We start from the raw sequence: 16,758 nt of genomic DNA, 5'->3' as shown, positions 1-16,758 counted from the left end.
ATACGGCCCAAGTAGACTTGGATAGGAATAATTAGTATGAAGATGTCTCATCCAAGTGACAGCTCCATACTATTTATTCCTATCCAAGTTAACTTGGATGCGTAGGACGCGGTCCAAGTAGCTTGGATAGGAATAATTAGTATGGAGATGTCTCATCCAAGTGACAGCTTCATACTATTTATTCCTATCCAAGTTAATGACACGAACAAAAACGCCGACCTTCAGTTAGTGTTTGAAAAAGAGTATGGTTAACGACATAACTATACAAATCTAGCCTTGTAGTCATTCTGCCACTCAAAATCCGTGCGACAACCTCTCGACAAAGTACTAATAAGATGTATATAAGTCCCATAGTTCTTGTTGGCAAGTCAAAAACGACTTCTCAGTACATACTATGGAAGAAGCAGAAATAAAATTGGTCGAAAGACCATAAACAGGTAGTAAATAAGAATAATCGTTAAGTAATAGAAGATAAATGTATTATTGTTAACACTTTTTAATAAATGTAATGAAAATTTCATGTAAATATATCAGTTCAGAAATCGAGAGTTCTCATGCATAATTGTAACGCTGTGATCAGAGACCTCAATATAGTCGTCTGGCAGATTTCTGTCGCTATTACGTTGAAATGTAAATTGCTTGATTAATGTCTATTGGAATTTGAAAATAAACATTTATAAATTCCTGCACTGTACAATTATGAATAATGAAATTTTATATTAATTAAGGTAGAGCTAAGCTATTATTGTAAAAATATTGTAAACTCGTACATATGTTTATGTGCGCGTAATTATAAAATTTAGATATTTTTTATATACGAAAAATCCGCTAAATCCATTAAATCTTGCAAAAATAACTAGTAGAGAATCTCGAGGCCTTGCCTTAGATGGGTTTCCACCCATCAGCAACAGTAAATCTTGATCGCACTTCATATGATTGGAGAAATAAAATATAAAAATTCTATACGTAAACAACATCGCGTGATCATGAAATCGCAAAAAGTATTCGATGTAAATATTCGAGCCAGCTGTTTCACGTCGCGAGGAGAAAATAAATTACTGATTGTATACTGTACGTACTGGGTACGACTAGTTTTATTAAAGTTAAATAATTTCTATTGGTCTAGAACGATTCAGAGTGGTGGAAACTTTATCATGGGAAATTTTGGTAGGCGTAACGTCATGATTTAATCGTTTTTGATTAAGGGCTGTCACTCCCTTATTCCGCACACGAATACTTATTGTAATAGCTCATTGGAAAGATAAAAACCTTTCCTTCCTGTGGAATGCATAAAAATGTTCAAATTTAACAATTTTTGTGACTCATTCCTAACTGCGTATTTGCGGGATGTGTTCCCGAGGCTATGAAAATAACCGCGGTTAACACATAATTTTGCAAAAATGACAAAGTAAATTCAGCTTAACTTTATTGAAAGTTATCCCCATTAGAGAGGTATCATCAATAAAAGATATACCAAAACTAAATCTTGGGCGAAAGGGACAGATCTGCTGTCCCTCTCGGACTATTTCTTACTGGATCTCGATCCTGAGGGTATAAAAAGTGACACTTCTTCCATACAAGTAACAGTTTACCATTCAGCAGCTTACCAAGTCGTCGATCGTAAGACCTCTGCTGTCGAGGCGCAAATCGTACGCGAAATCGAATTAAAAGTCCTCTTTTGTAAGGAGGCGAATAGTAACGGGAAAAACCGGATACCAGTTAACTGTCGACTGTGACGTATCTCGGCGGAGTAACTTCTTTTTTCGTTAAGTGTTTTTCGGGATGACGTAATTGAAATAAATTACGCCAGAGTTTGTTTTGAAATAAAAACAAATTAATAAATCGAGTTTGTAATAATAATAACAAACTTTAGAAACTATTTTATAGTTATAATAATAAATTTTAGAAACTATTTTGTAGTTATAATAACAAATTTTGAAACTATATTTGTAAACAATAAACAAACTTTCTGTAAATAAGTTTGTAAATATAAATAAACTATTAGTGAATAAGTTTGTAAACATTAATAAACTTTTAATAAATAAGTTTATAAATATAAATGAACCTTTTATAAGCGGTTTATAAAATAAAAACTATTTTTCAAACCTAATATTATGTGAAAATAATACGATTGTGACATTGTACGAGGGTGGGTCAATAATTCCATAGAAAAAAGCATTAAAACAGTTTTTATTTTTGTATTTTTTTTTTATTTCTCAACATAATCTCCTTGGAGCTCAATACACTTGGTTAGACGTTTCTCAATTTTTTTTAAACCGTCAGAAAAATAAGTTTTCGGAAGGTCCTCAAAATAAGCATTTGTCCGATCGATGACTTCTTCATTTGCAAAAAAGCCTTGTCCACTTAGCCATTTTTTTAAGTTTGGGAAAAGGAAAAAGTCACTGGGGGCTAAATCTGGCGAATACGGTGGGTGGTCGACCAATTCGAACTTCAATTCTTCAATTTTAGCCATTGATCGTAAACATGTGTGAACACGGGCATTGTCCTGATGAAAGAGGATTTTTTTCCTGTTTAAATGAGGCCATTTTTCTTCAATTTCGTTTTTTAGCTGGTCCAATAAAGATGCATAATAATCCCCTGTTATTGTTTTTCCTTTTTCCAAATAGTCAACGAAAATAATTTCACGTGCATCCCAAAATACAGTAGCCATAACCTTACCAGCTGATTTTACGGTTTTCGCCTTCTTTGGACATGGTTTGTCTTCGCAATCCACTGCTTTGACTGTTCTTTAGTCTCGGGAGTATAGTGGTGTATCCATGTTTCATCTACAGTCACAAAGCGACGAAAAAATTCATCCGGATTGCGTTGCATGAGCGACAACAGGGCTTTAGAGGCCACCACCCTATTGCGTTTATTGTCGACTGTGAGCAAACGCGGCACCCATCTTGCAGAAATATTTTTCATGCCCAATTTGTCATGTAAAATAGAAATGACGCTACCTTTTGATATCCCTGTAACCTCAATTATCTCACTCAACTTTAATCTTCGGTCACTTAACACCATATCGTGGATTTTATTGATCATTTCTGGTGTAGTCACCTCTACAGGACGTCCTGAGCGTGGTTCATCCTTTGTTGATGTACGACCACGTTTAAATTCATTTAACCAGTTATAAATAGTTGCGAGTGAAGGAGCAGATATGCCGTGAACTAAATCCAACTCATTTTTTATTTCCTTTGCTGTTTACCCTTTTATATTAAAATGTTTAATAACAGCTCTAAACTCAATTTTCTCCATTTTCCATTTTTCCATTTTCCACAAGCAAATTTTTTTTTAAAATGTACGAAAAACACACAACAACCCGACCAATCTGATTGAAACTTCGCAGCATACTGAATCGGTAGTGCCGCTGCATGAAAACAAACCGCTTACAGTACTAGTCGCGCCACTTGTCGGCTTTTCTAAGGACTTATTGACCCACCCTCGTATAAGAAAATATTTTACGAAATAAAAATATTTATCGAACATTTGCGTATACATTCCTCAGATTGAGTGTGAACATTTCGGAACCTTTTGAAAGGTTTCATAGAGATTATATGATTATCAAATAAATAGTTTACGGACATCTTCATAATTTTTAATTGTTTGTACAATAACAAATAATATGATTGTGACACTGTGAACATTGAACTTGAATAAATTTGGTATCACACCAACCAAGAGTTTTATTTACGGATAATCAAAAGTTGTGTTACCACAAGGGAGATCCACCCTCCTAGTTCATCCCTAGTCTCCTTAGTGACGGCCCGGTTATATTAATGAGCTAGCCGCGAACCGGGTCACGTCATTAACTTGGATGAGTAGGACGCGGTCCAAGTATCTTGGATAGGAATGATTAGTATGAAGATGTCTCATACTATTTATTCCTATCCAAGTGACAGCTCTATACTATTTATTCCTATCCAAGTTAACTTGGATGAGTAGGACGCGGTCCAAGTATCTTGGATAGGAATGATTAGTATGAAGATGTCTCATACTATTTATTCCTATCCAAGTGACAGCTCCATACTATTTATTCCTATCCAAGTTAACTTGGATGAGTAGGACGCGGTCCAAGTATCTTGGATAGGAATGATTAGTATGAAGATGTCTCATCCAAGTGACAGCTCCATACTATTTATTCCTATCCAAGTTAACTTGGATGAGTAGGACGCGGTCCAAGTAGCTTGGATAGGAATAATTAGTATGAAGATGTCACATACGAGTGCACTTGGATGGCACTCGGTCCAAGTGTAGATAAAGAAAGACCGAGAGAACCTAGTTGCTAGAAGCACAAAAGGATTCTCTTCTTCAATAACAGAAAAACAGATGGATAACAAGAATGTGTACAAAATGTTGAACTTACAGTTGATCCATGTTGTACCCAAGGTACACATGATTTTGATCCTATAACAGATATTCCAATTAAAGAAAATGATAATAATGAAAAAGAAATAACCGATAAAGAAACTTTGCCTGATGAAAATTACAATGACCCTGCAAATTGGCCCTCTCATTGTAGTGATAATTTTCGACTAATTTTAATACACAATGGACCAAATTAAATTGTCACACACATATTTCCCAAAGACATGCAAAACAGAAATTTTTCTCCAATATACTACAAGAGGTTACTGCCTAATGGTAAAGAAATATACCGTTCATGGTTGATAGGTATATTCAATTAAGAAAGATGCGGTCTTTTGCTTTTGCTGCAACTTATTTAATGATAAAAACTTTTCGTGTCTACAAACGACAGATTTAAAAGACTGGAAAAACATTGGACTCTTCTGTCTTCGCATGAAAGGAATATTTTTCATTTGGAAAACTATCGAACCTGGAAAGGATTTAATTTAAACCAACAACAAATCATAGAAGAAGAGTAATATTTGCGACAAAAATATTGGAACATTTAATTGCTTTGATCAGAGTACTTGGCACACAAAATTTGGTATTACGTGCAACAAAATATGAAAAGTTGTAGGTATACTACCAATAATGGTAATTTCTTGAAGTTTGTTGAAAATCTAGCTCTCTTCGACCCTGTAATGAATGAACATTTGCGCAGAGTCCAAAATCTAGAAATAGGTAGGTACCTACTGGTTTATTATTTTGGGAAAATATAGGTACTTATCCAAAATGAACTGAGCGGAGAGCTTAGCAGGAGATATAACAAAGAAAATTGTGTCATCAGTGAACGCTCTTATGTGTGTATGTGTGCGTGTTTTAAAATAATTTATTTAAGTAATTATTTTTTTATTAATAAATGTCTATTATATGTCTAATGATCCCTAAATGTTTTTTTTTATTATTACGAAAAATGAGACAATAATTTGTTGAAAAGGGGGCGCGCGAATAAACGTTACCTAGGGCACCAAATAACCTCGCGCCGGTGCTGCTGGTAGGTAAAGACATCGCCTTAAGGGGACGCTCTACAGAATTGCCCTTGAGAATTGAAAATATGATTTTTTTACATGTGGTCCGGAATTGTTGCTCTACTGGTAATATTCAAAGGTCGCCGACAATGCTTAGGTCTAAAGTAAATAATGATCTCTTAATTAAATTTAAATCATAACACTGTCAAAGTGTATAAAATATGGGGTGACCAAAAAATGATATCTTCTAATATACATAAATATTACTAAATTCAATTTGTTAATCAGCTGTTTGGTGGGAAATATTGCAACCAATATGATGGATAGCCACGATATAAACTTAATAATAATATATTAATAACGTTTTAACCTGAAATTGTCCGAGAGCTAAACATACGAAGGATGTTGAAATACATATCTACCTACATTTTTATTTCATGTGCTATCCAAAAAACATTATTAATGAATAGTATTTATTTTGAATGTGTAAGACCTATTACATAATTATTAAAAAAAAGGTACATATTGTTTAATTCTAATGCATATTTAAAAAAAAAGTGGAATATAGTGATGTCTGTTTATTATAAAAAGAAGACTTTTTATTAAAAGAAATGAAAATATAATTAATTATATTTTCATTTCTTTTAAAATGGAATTCTACCAAATAAATGCTAACTCAATTAATGACTTTTTATTACTTACCCGATTAGTTTAATTAATTTAGTCTGACACTTTAACAAACAAGTAACGCAATTTTACTTTTAGTTGGTAGGTACAATAATTATTGTATTTTGTTGTAAGTAAAGCCAATGCAAGAAATAATTTATACTTATAAAAAATGATTATTAACGTGGAGTCACCCACAGATTTTTTTTTATTCAAAGCTAGCGGATCGCTGAGAACAAGACAAAAGGTACCGACAGTATTGAATCACCCATGGCTGTCGAAGACGTCTTACTTGTTTTTATGATAAATTGTTTTTAATTGTGTGCAAATATAATATATACAGTTGCTTACCATTCGGTTATCCAATGAGCTGGGTTTTGTTTACTCTTCTGCCGACATCCTACAGTTTTATTTTTTATCTTGCCCATCTCGTGTAAGGCTATCTGATATTATAGAAGTCACACAGTACAACAGTGTTTAAATCTAATATGTGATTGCACAGGTTTAGTTAAAAACTATAACGAAATTAACATTTTAATGATTAACAGATTTTCCTATGTTATAATCAACTTAATAGCAATTTTAATGATACAAGATACATATTACGATATACCCAAAATACACATCATCAGATAATATGTGAAATATTTTGATAAGCAAAAAAATAAGGACAATACAAAAATAACATAACATAATCAGCTAGTCTTTTCATACTTATTTTAAATGAATGTTGTATGCCATTTGACGCTTGGAATAATAAGAAAATAGCTTACTAGCAATTTTTAACTTAAATTTGTAACTCTTTAAAACGTTCCATTAGATTGATATTATTTTGACAGCCCTGTATTCCTACGGCCGGCATCAGGTTACGCCGCATACATGTTATGTTTGAAGATAATAATACTAATAATAATAATGATTATTCATTCGAATGAGAATTGTAATTAATAATTATTGCGTTTCTTAAAATAAATCCCCGATGGTTAGAGGTTTTTGAGGTTAGACTGAATTAAAATGACGTCCTTTCAACGCTGAGGTTAATTTCTGACTGAACTATGAATGACCTTGTTCCTGTTCAGCTCAGTCTTAATCTTAAATAATATTTATATATGTCATGTACCTATACGTTTGATGACATTTTTATAATTATAAGTACTTAATATTTTGTATAATTATTCTGTAGAATACGTTAAGGTAAATGTGCTGCAGAGGTGGCCATGAGATTTTACAACTTTCTTTTTAGACCAAACCAAACCTAATCTAACCTACCCCAACCTAATATTACCTCATACAATCTTAGTTTGTGATAATCGTGTATCAAAATGTATGAAAATTTCAAATTTTCAATTAACGATTTTTGGATCGAAAAGCCGATGCACCGACAAAAAAGGAATTTATTATAATTGTCTACATGGAATAAACTGTTTTCGTAAAAAAAAAATATAAAAAACTCATGGCTACCTCTGCGGCACAATTACCTACGTTAATTGAGGGGTATAAAAGCACAACCGCCACTATCCACAAATGCAAATTGTTCAGTATTAAAAAAAAAAAACGATTTTAATGTTCCCTTTACACCTTTTTGAGTGATTTAGAATTGTATTCACATCGTATTAGATTTGTTCTTAGGTTCGCGATTCCAAATCAGCAATTTTAGTTCTGCAATAAAAACAATTATTTTTTTAAGGGGGGACATGCTCGTCGAAGGTCAAAATTGAGTTTTTATTGTATACTCAAACCATGATCCTGGACACTCCTAAAACGTTGTAGATAATCTATTTATATAATTTTGAAGCCTTATTATCCTTTATAGTTATTTTAAACATTTGATGACTGCATGAAGTATTTTTGTTACATAAAATAGTATTCTTTTAAACCTCTCGCTCTAATGTTTTAGAATATAGTCATATTTCGGTACAAAACTGTGCAGTGGTGTTAAGATTTTTTACATTTATTAATTTTTAAGCGCATTTATAAAACCATTAGTATAATTTATTACGAGATAATTTTTGTAAAATATTCACGATAAAAAATTATTTTGATAATCTCTGTGATCCCAAATTTGACAAGAATTAGGCATTTTATTATTCAAAAAATCGGGAAGATTAACACATTTGAAGATGATTCTAAAGATATTTATTATAAGCTATGTCTTTGACCATTCAAGTGTGATAAAAATCTTATTAATAATGATTGCTTTATAAGAATTATTGACCTAAGAATAAGGTAGTGTTTTTTTGAAATACGCCATTTCTTTTGTCATTCCCTAGTGGTTAAGCTACAACATACGGCCGTAGCCATAAAACGACAAACTATAATTAAAGTAAGGAGTAAAATTATGTTAACGCGCGTGTTTGAACATGTACCTAACCGAATTTATTTTTATTTTTTTTTAAACGGTACATGTTCAAACACGCGCGTCAATATCATTTTACTCCCTACTTCAATTATAGTTTGTCAATTTATGGCTACGGCCGTATGTTGTAGCTTAACCACTAGAGAATGACAATAGAAATGGCGTATTTCAAAAAAACACTACCTTATTCTTAGGTCAATAATTATTATAAAGCAATCATTATTCATAAGATGTTTATCACACTTGAATGGTCAAAGACATAGCTTATAATAAATATCTTTAGAATCATCTTGAAATGTGTTAATCTTGCCGATTTTTTGAATAATAAAATGCCTAATTCTTGTCAAATTTGGGATCACAGAGATTATCAATATAATTTTTTATCGTGAATATTTTACAAAAATTATCTCGTAATAAATTATACTAATGGTTTTATAAATGCGCTTAAAAATTAATAAATGTAAAAAATCTTAACACCACTGCACAGTTTTGTACCGAAATATGACTATATTCTAAAACATTAGAGCGAGAGGTTTAAAAGAATACTATTTTATGTAACAAAAATACTTCATGCAGTCATCAAATGTTTAAAATAACTATAAAGGATAATAAGGCTTCAAAATTATATAAATAGATCATCTACAACGTTTAAGGAGTGTCCAGGATCATGGTTTGAATATACAATAAAAACTCAATTTTGACCTTCGACGAGCATGTCCCCCCTTAATAGTGGAGGTTTTGCATCTAATCTTTTCAAAGTGGCGCTTTTGTTACTGAATGTTTGTGGTAGTGGCTGATTTGCACTTCAACATACTTTTACTTAATGACTTAAGCATTTCGCGACCAGAACTACGAAATATAGCTAACATGTATGATTAATTTTATTATTATTTTATTTTATTCATAAGGTACATAAAATGAACAGGTAAAAATATTTGCAAATAATAATGATAAAATATTGTAAAATAATATTTACAGGCTAAAAAAACTCGAAATATATGTAAATTATATCAATTAATTAAATTTTACATATTATTGTGACAGATAAAACGCTACCTTTGCATTTCTAAAGAAACACACATTTTTTTTTTAATTTAAAAAGAAAATGTCTAAAGCGGATAAAAAGGATACAAAAATTTAAAAGGATCAAAACATAATTGTAAGATAACATAATGCGGATACAATTGTAATAATTAAAATTTGATTATGTATAGATAATGAAATGTGAGATAGTTTTTTTTTTTTTTTTGTGATTTTACCGAGGCTTTGACTGCGACTCGCTGTCATATCGCCTCTTCTCTTCTAGAAGGGGATCCTTCGATCAGGTCCTCACTCCTATTCTGTTAAATGGCTTTATAATTATTTTGTCTAGCTCTTCCGTCTTTCTTTCTTTCTTCTTTAGACGCCAGTGTTTTATGCACCAGAATCGCTCTCCTCCGTATCCATAGTTATAATATATATTTTTTTAAATTAACAGTTCGCTGCCGCCCTGTATAATATAGAATTGACCCCATGTGCCAATTCACGAAAACGTAAAAATTAGGTCAAGGTAGACGAAACCAAGTGATGACTATATTCATAATATTTTTTATTAGTCGATAATATGTAAATACGGGAATCCAAAGAACTTGGTTCTCTAGAAACCATGACTAACAGCGTGCTGGAGAGCGCCGAGGCCTGGGGAAGGAAGGTCAAACTGTCTTTCTCCGCGGAGAAAACGAAGGCCTTATTCTTTACTAGGAGGCGCGTCTCTCCGCCTTCGCTGGTGATGAATGGGCAACCTCTATTTTTTTCTAGGGATTTTAAACTTTTAGGGGTTGTAATCGATGACAAACTAAATTGGTCAAAGCATGCGGACAGCATCTGCAAAAGAGCAGCGGTGACTTCGCTCAAACTAGCAAGAATGGCCAAACCCACATGGGGTGTATCTTCTGAAGCTCTTCGAATTCTCTACACTTGTGCTATTGAGCCTATGATCACGTATGCGGCCAGCATATGGCATGAAGCTGCCAAACGGAAAAACATAGCAAAAAAACTCAATACGGTTCAGCGAGCACTAGCGATACGAATATGCAGAGCTTACCGAACGGCTTCGCTCAATTCAACGCAAGCTCTAGCAGGACTTATGCCTCTAGATTTACGTTTAAAACAAATCGCTCTCATTTACAGAGCTAAGAAGGGCGAGGAGGGCCTCACAGGTTTTCTGCCTGACGACAGGCTTTACGAAAAACCGGTGGACTATAGAAGGCTGCCACACCCGGCTAGACTATTTTCTGACGTGGTTTCTTATCCTGCAACATTGGAAAGCAACGAATGCAATAACATGCCGATTTTCACGGATGGGAGCAAAATTGATGGCGGTACTGGTGCAGGGTTTGTGGCCAATGACATTTCATTGTTTGTGGCATACATTAATGGCGGTGAGATAGCGGCTCGTAAGTACCGCCTTGCCAGCTATTGTACGGTAATGCAGGCCGAACTCTATGCCATCTAATGCGCTCTGGAGTGGGCAGGCTCAGATCCAATCCAGCGAAAGCTCACCGAAAACCATAGTACCTATTTGTATTTATTCGGACTCCAAAAGCTCAATCCAAGCAATTGGAGATCCCTTGTCTACTAATCCGATTGTCTTTTCTATTCACAGCGAGTCCGCTCTACTGAGACGGCGCCACCCGGAGGTGCACTTCAAGTGGATAAGGGGACATACCGGGATAGAAGGAAATGAAAGAGCTGAGAAATTGGCTCGGCATGGTGCCTCTGAACCCAAGACCGCGATAGCTTATGACAAATTTCCTCTGAGCTACGCGAAATCAGATATGGTGAAAAACGAATGGAACTCACGATACATAAACTCATCGACAGGGGAGTTGACCCGAAAGTTTTTACCTTCAATTTTAGCAGCACGAGACGTCAGGGTGCATAAGGGGCTGTGTTTTGAGATGACTCAGATTCTTACAGGTCACGGAGTCATGCGAGCATACCTGCACCGGTTTAAAATAACATCTGACGGAAAGTGTCCATGCGACGACGGAAGCGATCAGGACGTCTTACATTTACTCCTAGATTGTCAAATCTTTAGCAAGGAGCGGCACAACCTGAACTTTTTATTACAGATGGCAGATGCGGACATTCGAGACCTTCCGGGGACCATGGCAAACGAGGCCGGAAGAGATGCACTTTTTAATTTCTGTATTGATGTAATAAAAAGAATAAAAATAATAAATGGTGACATGTAAAGATGATTCATGCCTTTCAGATCCAGTGACTGCAATCATATAAGATAGGATAAGTATATACTTAGAATATCAGTCCTATGCGACATTTCTTTTACCACGGGAAAAAACTCGACTACAAATCGCAGTCCTCAGTTCCCAATGAATACGACAAAATATTCATCAGAATCACCTCCGCCTTGCGCTACTAAGAATTTTCCAGGGTTTTTGCAAGGCGGTTTCATAGGCCCTGGCCGAATTCAAATTAGCAATACCCGATGCGGGTAGAAGAACAATTTTCAATAAGGCATATTCTCTCAGCCGGCACAATTTTCATTTGACTAGTATCAAGTAGAGTAGTTTGCGTGCCAAAGTCCTTAAGAAACCTCGATAGTAAATGCGAGGTATCCATAAAGGCATCTAGAAAAAAAAAAAAAAAAAAATGTAAATACGTCAGTAAAATATAATGCACCGCTCGAGTCAGCGGCACCGCCACTTGAACTTCAACTTGAACTGTATTTTGTTATAAATAAGTTATGTTATGTTATCATAACTTATAACAAGTCATAAAATATAAAAATTTTCACAGTACCTATACATTGAAAACATTCAAGTCGGTTTTGTGAATGTCGCACTCCAAAATATGTCAACAGTTTTGTTTTATGGGTTTTTACGGTCTGCTCACTATGTTATGAAAACTATCAAATTTCAAAGCAGTCCATTTGAGTAACACTAATATGAAGACCAATTAATATTTTCTTTGAACAGTGGCGCGCTTGATTAAAAAACTTTTTATCTTTATAAAATCATACTGAAAAATATTCTAAATAACCCAATGCCGACACTGCTGAACATGCGATAAGTGATAACTGATAAGTGATAACGATAATGATAGTTGGTAGGTAGGTAGTACCTTATATAATCTTATAAAACACATGAAAATAAAACACCGAAAAATGTCTATAAAAAATCAATTCGTCAACTACACTGATTGTCCAATTTCTTCTGGGTTATAGTCACACAAAATATTTTCATCTTCAGCTTCATGATTTGCTAAAATGTTGTTTCTTTCAATTATGTCTTTATAAAATTTGAGTTGTCCAACGCCAAAATCTTGTTTCCAGTTTACCCCGAAATGTTTTTCAATGAGTCTTTCAACGTCATTCAATTTTACTTCGTATGGATTAATAACATGGGGCGTCATATTAGAAATATGTTTACCCCTCTTGGCAAAAGACTTGAACTCGCCTAGTTCCACTTTGTAATTTATTTCACCTTTTAGTAATGCCCTTTCAGGATTTCCTTTAACTCTAGCAATGAAATATCTTTTGCAAGGTGCAAATTTAAAATGGTACTGATTGGGAGACTTTAATATTTCTGCTCCAGCCTTTTCCCAATCAAGTACGGGACAATCTATACCAAGCTCAATAACATTTCCATAATTTTCATATATTTGCTTGTATTCGGATGGATCTATTATTTCTTGTTTATTTTTTATCTCCTTTTCAATGAGTCCAAAGAGTCTGTCCGCTGGCCTAAACGAATGACCTGGTATCGGAAATATTAACTGGATATGTTTTACTGTTCTTTGGCGGTCAACGGCTGGTCGGCCCCAAGTGGACACATTGACGCCAGTAGATGTGTTCATAGCAAAAGTTGGGAAATGCCAAACTGCCAGCAAGTCCCATCTGCTGGCCTCCCCGTGGCGACCTCCGGCCAATACAGCGTACGCTGTAGCTAACAGCAGGGGGCAAAGGGCGAGTGACCGGCGCCATAAAACTGGCCTTCTGGCTAAGGGAAGGAAATCCCCGACAGAAAAACCTGGTCGAGCCGACCTTCAGGGCCCTCGTGGCTCAGGCCTCGGGAGCGCTGGGCTAATCACCTTGCCTCCTTAAACGAAACAGATTAACAAAACACCTACACAGCAGCCTCGGACGACAACCGTCTCTGTAAAACGACGACCTTGCATGGAAATGGACAATGAAACAGGTAGAGTAATCCTCTCTAACAACTCGAGTATGCGCATTGGGACATATAATGTTCGCACCCTGCGTACCCCCGGAAAGGACCTGCACGCCGCACGCATCATGCACACCTATGGTGTGGACATCCTAGGGCTGAGCGAAGTGCGCTGGAAAGGAGCCGGGAGAAAGTTGATTGAGGGTTACTCTATTGTCTACTCAGGTCAGGAGCAATACCATCGCCAGGGAGTGGCAGTAATGATGTCAAAGAGAGCGGCCCGTTGCCTCGTGAATTGTGAACCAATCTCGGAGAGACTGATACGTGCCTCCTTCAAGACGCCTGGTAGCTCCTTGACCGTCTTTCAGTGCTACGCCCCTACTGAGGATGCCGACGCGCAGACAAAGGATGCTTTTTACGATTCTCTCCACGCGGCAGTCTCCGCCATCCCCCGAAGAGACCGCGTGATTGTAATGGGGGATTATAATGCGAGAGTAGGAGCAGACCCGGTGCTTGGCCCCACGGTGATGGGACGACACGGCCTCGGTGACCCCAACGATAATGGTGAGCGGCTCGTAGAATTCGCCACTCTGAACGAGCTTGCAATCGGAGGCACTGTTTTTCCCCACAAAGACATTCACAAATATACGTGGACGTCTCCTGATGGACGCACGAGGACGCAGATTGACCACTTCTTGTACAGCTTGAAGCACCGAAAGGAACTTCTCGACGTGCGTACTTACAGAGGCGCCGATATCCATAGCGATCATGAGTTACTTATTGGAAACATCCGAGTAAAACTCAGTCGCCAGGCGAGGCCTCCAAAGCGCGAACGAATTGACGTTGAGAAGCTCCGACGCCGAAGAATTCGGACCGACTTCGAAACTGCTGTACGAGATAGTGTAGATCGTATCTACGAGCGGTACAAATCTGAATCCGACCTCATTGAGGCGGACTGGAGCCTCATAAAGAGTGCGATTGTGTCGTCGGCTCGTACCGTCCTTGGTACCAGAAGGAGTGAGCAGCCAAAGTGGATGTCTGATGAAACGTGGGTGGGACCGACATTTCCGATTGCCCGCCCACGCACACCGAGATAAAATCGGCTGTGAAAAGGCTCAAGAACGGAAAGGCACCGGGGGGAGACGGGATTCATCCTGAATTCCTCAAGTACAGCTTGAGCGCAATCCTGCACCCTATGTTTCATCTGATGACAAAGGTGTGGGAAGAAGAGTGCTGCCCAAGGGACTGGGTGAACGGTGAAATCATCACACTTCTTAAAAAAGGTGACCCTCTAAGCTGCGACAATTACCGAGGCATTACGCTACTCAGTGTTCCGGGAAAGATTTTGGCAAACATCATTTTGATGAGAATAAGGGACCCAATAATGCACGTCCTCAGGAAAAACCAAGCCGGGTTTCTACCTGGTCGAGCGTGTGCAGACCAAATCCACAACCTTCGATGTCTTCTCCAGCAGAGCCATGAGTTGAACAGTCCGATGGCTTGCTGCTTTGTCGATTATGAGAAGGCTTTCGACAGTCTGCACCGCCCCTCCCTCTGGATGATACTGGGAGCATACGGGATCCCTCCCAAGATCATTGCCATAATCAAAAGCCTGCACGAGAATAGCGAATGCTGTGTCAGAATTGGAGACACTGTCACGAAATGGTTCGGGGTCACGACCGGAGTCAGACAGGGTTGTGTCCTTGCACCGTTTCTCTTTATCATTCTCTTTGACTTCATACTACGGAAGTCAATACCACCCGACCGAGGCATACCTGTTACCCCCACGGTGAAGCTATGCGACCTGGAATACGCCGATGATGCTGTCCTATTCGACAACTCAATCAAGGGCATTCAAGAGACAATCGAAAGGTTGCATAACAACTCCTCTCGCGTTGGTTTGAAAATCAACGCGAAGAAAACCAACGTCTTGTGCAATAGCACCTGTCCTGATCCAGATTTCCCTCTGATTAGCGATGGACAGAGCATCGAGAGCGTCGACAGCTTCAAGTACCTGGGGGTACACATCACGGGAGATGGCATTTTGCAGAAAGAGCTCACTATCCGAATGGGAATGGCTGGAGCAACATTCAACTCGATGCGGAATGTCTGGGACTCACGATTGTACTCGGTCAAAACCAAATGCCGCCTATTCGACGCTTGCATTCTGACGGTGCTGCTTTACGGTAGCGAATCATGGCACCTTACGAAGGCTCAGAGCAACCGTATACTGAGCTTCGAAAACAGATGTTTGCGACGAATACTGGGTGTGCGGTGGTATGACTTTAGGAGCAACGAGGAGATAAGAGAACGTACCAAGCAGCCTCTCATCACGCTGAAAGTGAAGAGGCGACGTTGGACCTGGCTCGGCCACGTGCTGCGGATGCCAGAAGAGAACTTTAACCTGGCTTGCCTGTTCTTCAAGCCGACCGGATTCCGGCGTCCTGGAAGGCCGCTAAATACAATCTACAGAGTGTATACGGCGGAGCTACGGGATGCTGGTTTGACCTGGAACGAAGCAAGAAGACTGGCGAGCGACAGGGATTCTTGGAGGCGCCGCGTGGTGTCCATATGCTCCAGCTAAGGGGCGGATATGGGCAAAGAAGAAGAGAAGTTCTTGGAGCTTTATTTATTAGCCAAAATGTACACATCGATATCATCACAGAATTTTTATTCTGCGAGCCACAGCCGTCGGCCATCAATCGGATAATTTTAATATTGGTTAGATCGATCTGACTGAGGCGATGGAAAACAGCTGAAGCAATCTCATTAGCTCCTTTCGCATGCCTGTCTTCTGTCCAATTGTATATAAAAACACTTTCCTTCCTAAGAGCATTCTGCACATTATTTTGCACAATGGCAAAATTATTTATATAAAGCTGTCGGCTATAGTATGCCGCTTGATCTGGTACTTTTGGAAGTTCCTGTTTTTTTGGCAATCAAAGGAAAGAGTTACCATTGCTTTATTGTTTTCTTTCAGGTATTCGAAAAAGCATTTAGCTTTTAGTTTGTGCAAATGTTTTTGCGACATTAATAACGCCTTTTCATGGTCGTCGCTTTCATTTTTAATTTTTGCTGATAGTTCAAGACACTTAGAGCAAACATCGGTACTCGGTGTCTTGAACCCGATATTATAATACCGGGTAAATATATTTCTAAAGTAACAATGCCGCACCTTAAGAATTCCATC

At 37.3% G+C, this 16,758-nt stretch overlaps 1 protein-coding gene across 1 annotated transcript; it reads left to right on the top strand.

The window, feature by feature from the left end:
* The first annotated feature begins 10,300 nt into the window (after positions 1–10,300).
* On the top strand, positions 10,301–10,891 carry LOC147074620 (uncharacterized). Its single transcript, XM_085943992.1, has one exon. It carries the CDS (start codon positions 10,301–10,303, stop codon positions 10,889–10,891), a length of 591 nt encoding a protein of 196 aa, XP_085800118.1.
* The last annotated feature ends 5,867 nt before the right edge of the window (positions 10,892–16,758 follow it).

Source organism: Rhyacophila brunnea, unplaced genomic scaffold (genome assembly GCF_057557595.1).
Source record: "Rhyacophila brunnea isolate RB1 unplaced genomic scaffold, BYU_Rbru_1.0 scaffold_16, whole genome shotgun sequence".
Classification (NCBI taxonomy): domain Eukaryota; kingdom Metazoa; phylum Arthropoda; class Insecta; order Trichoptera; family Rhyacophilidae; genus Rhyacophila; species Rhyacophila brunnea.
The sequence above is the reverse complement of the archived record's forward strand: the minus strand, read 5'-3'. Positions and strand labels throughout refer to the sequence as shown.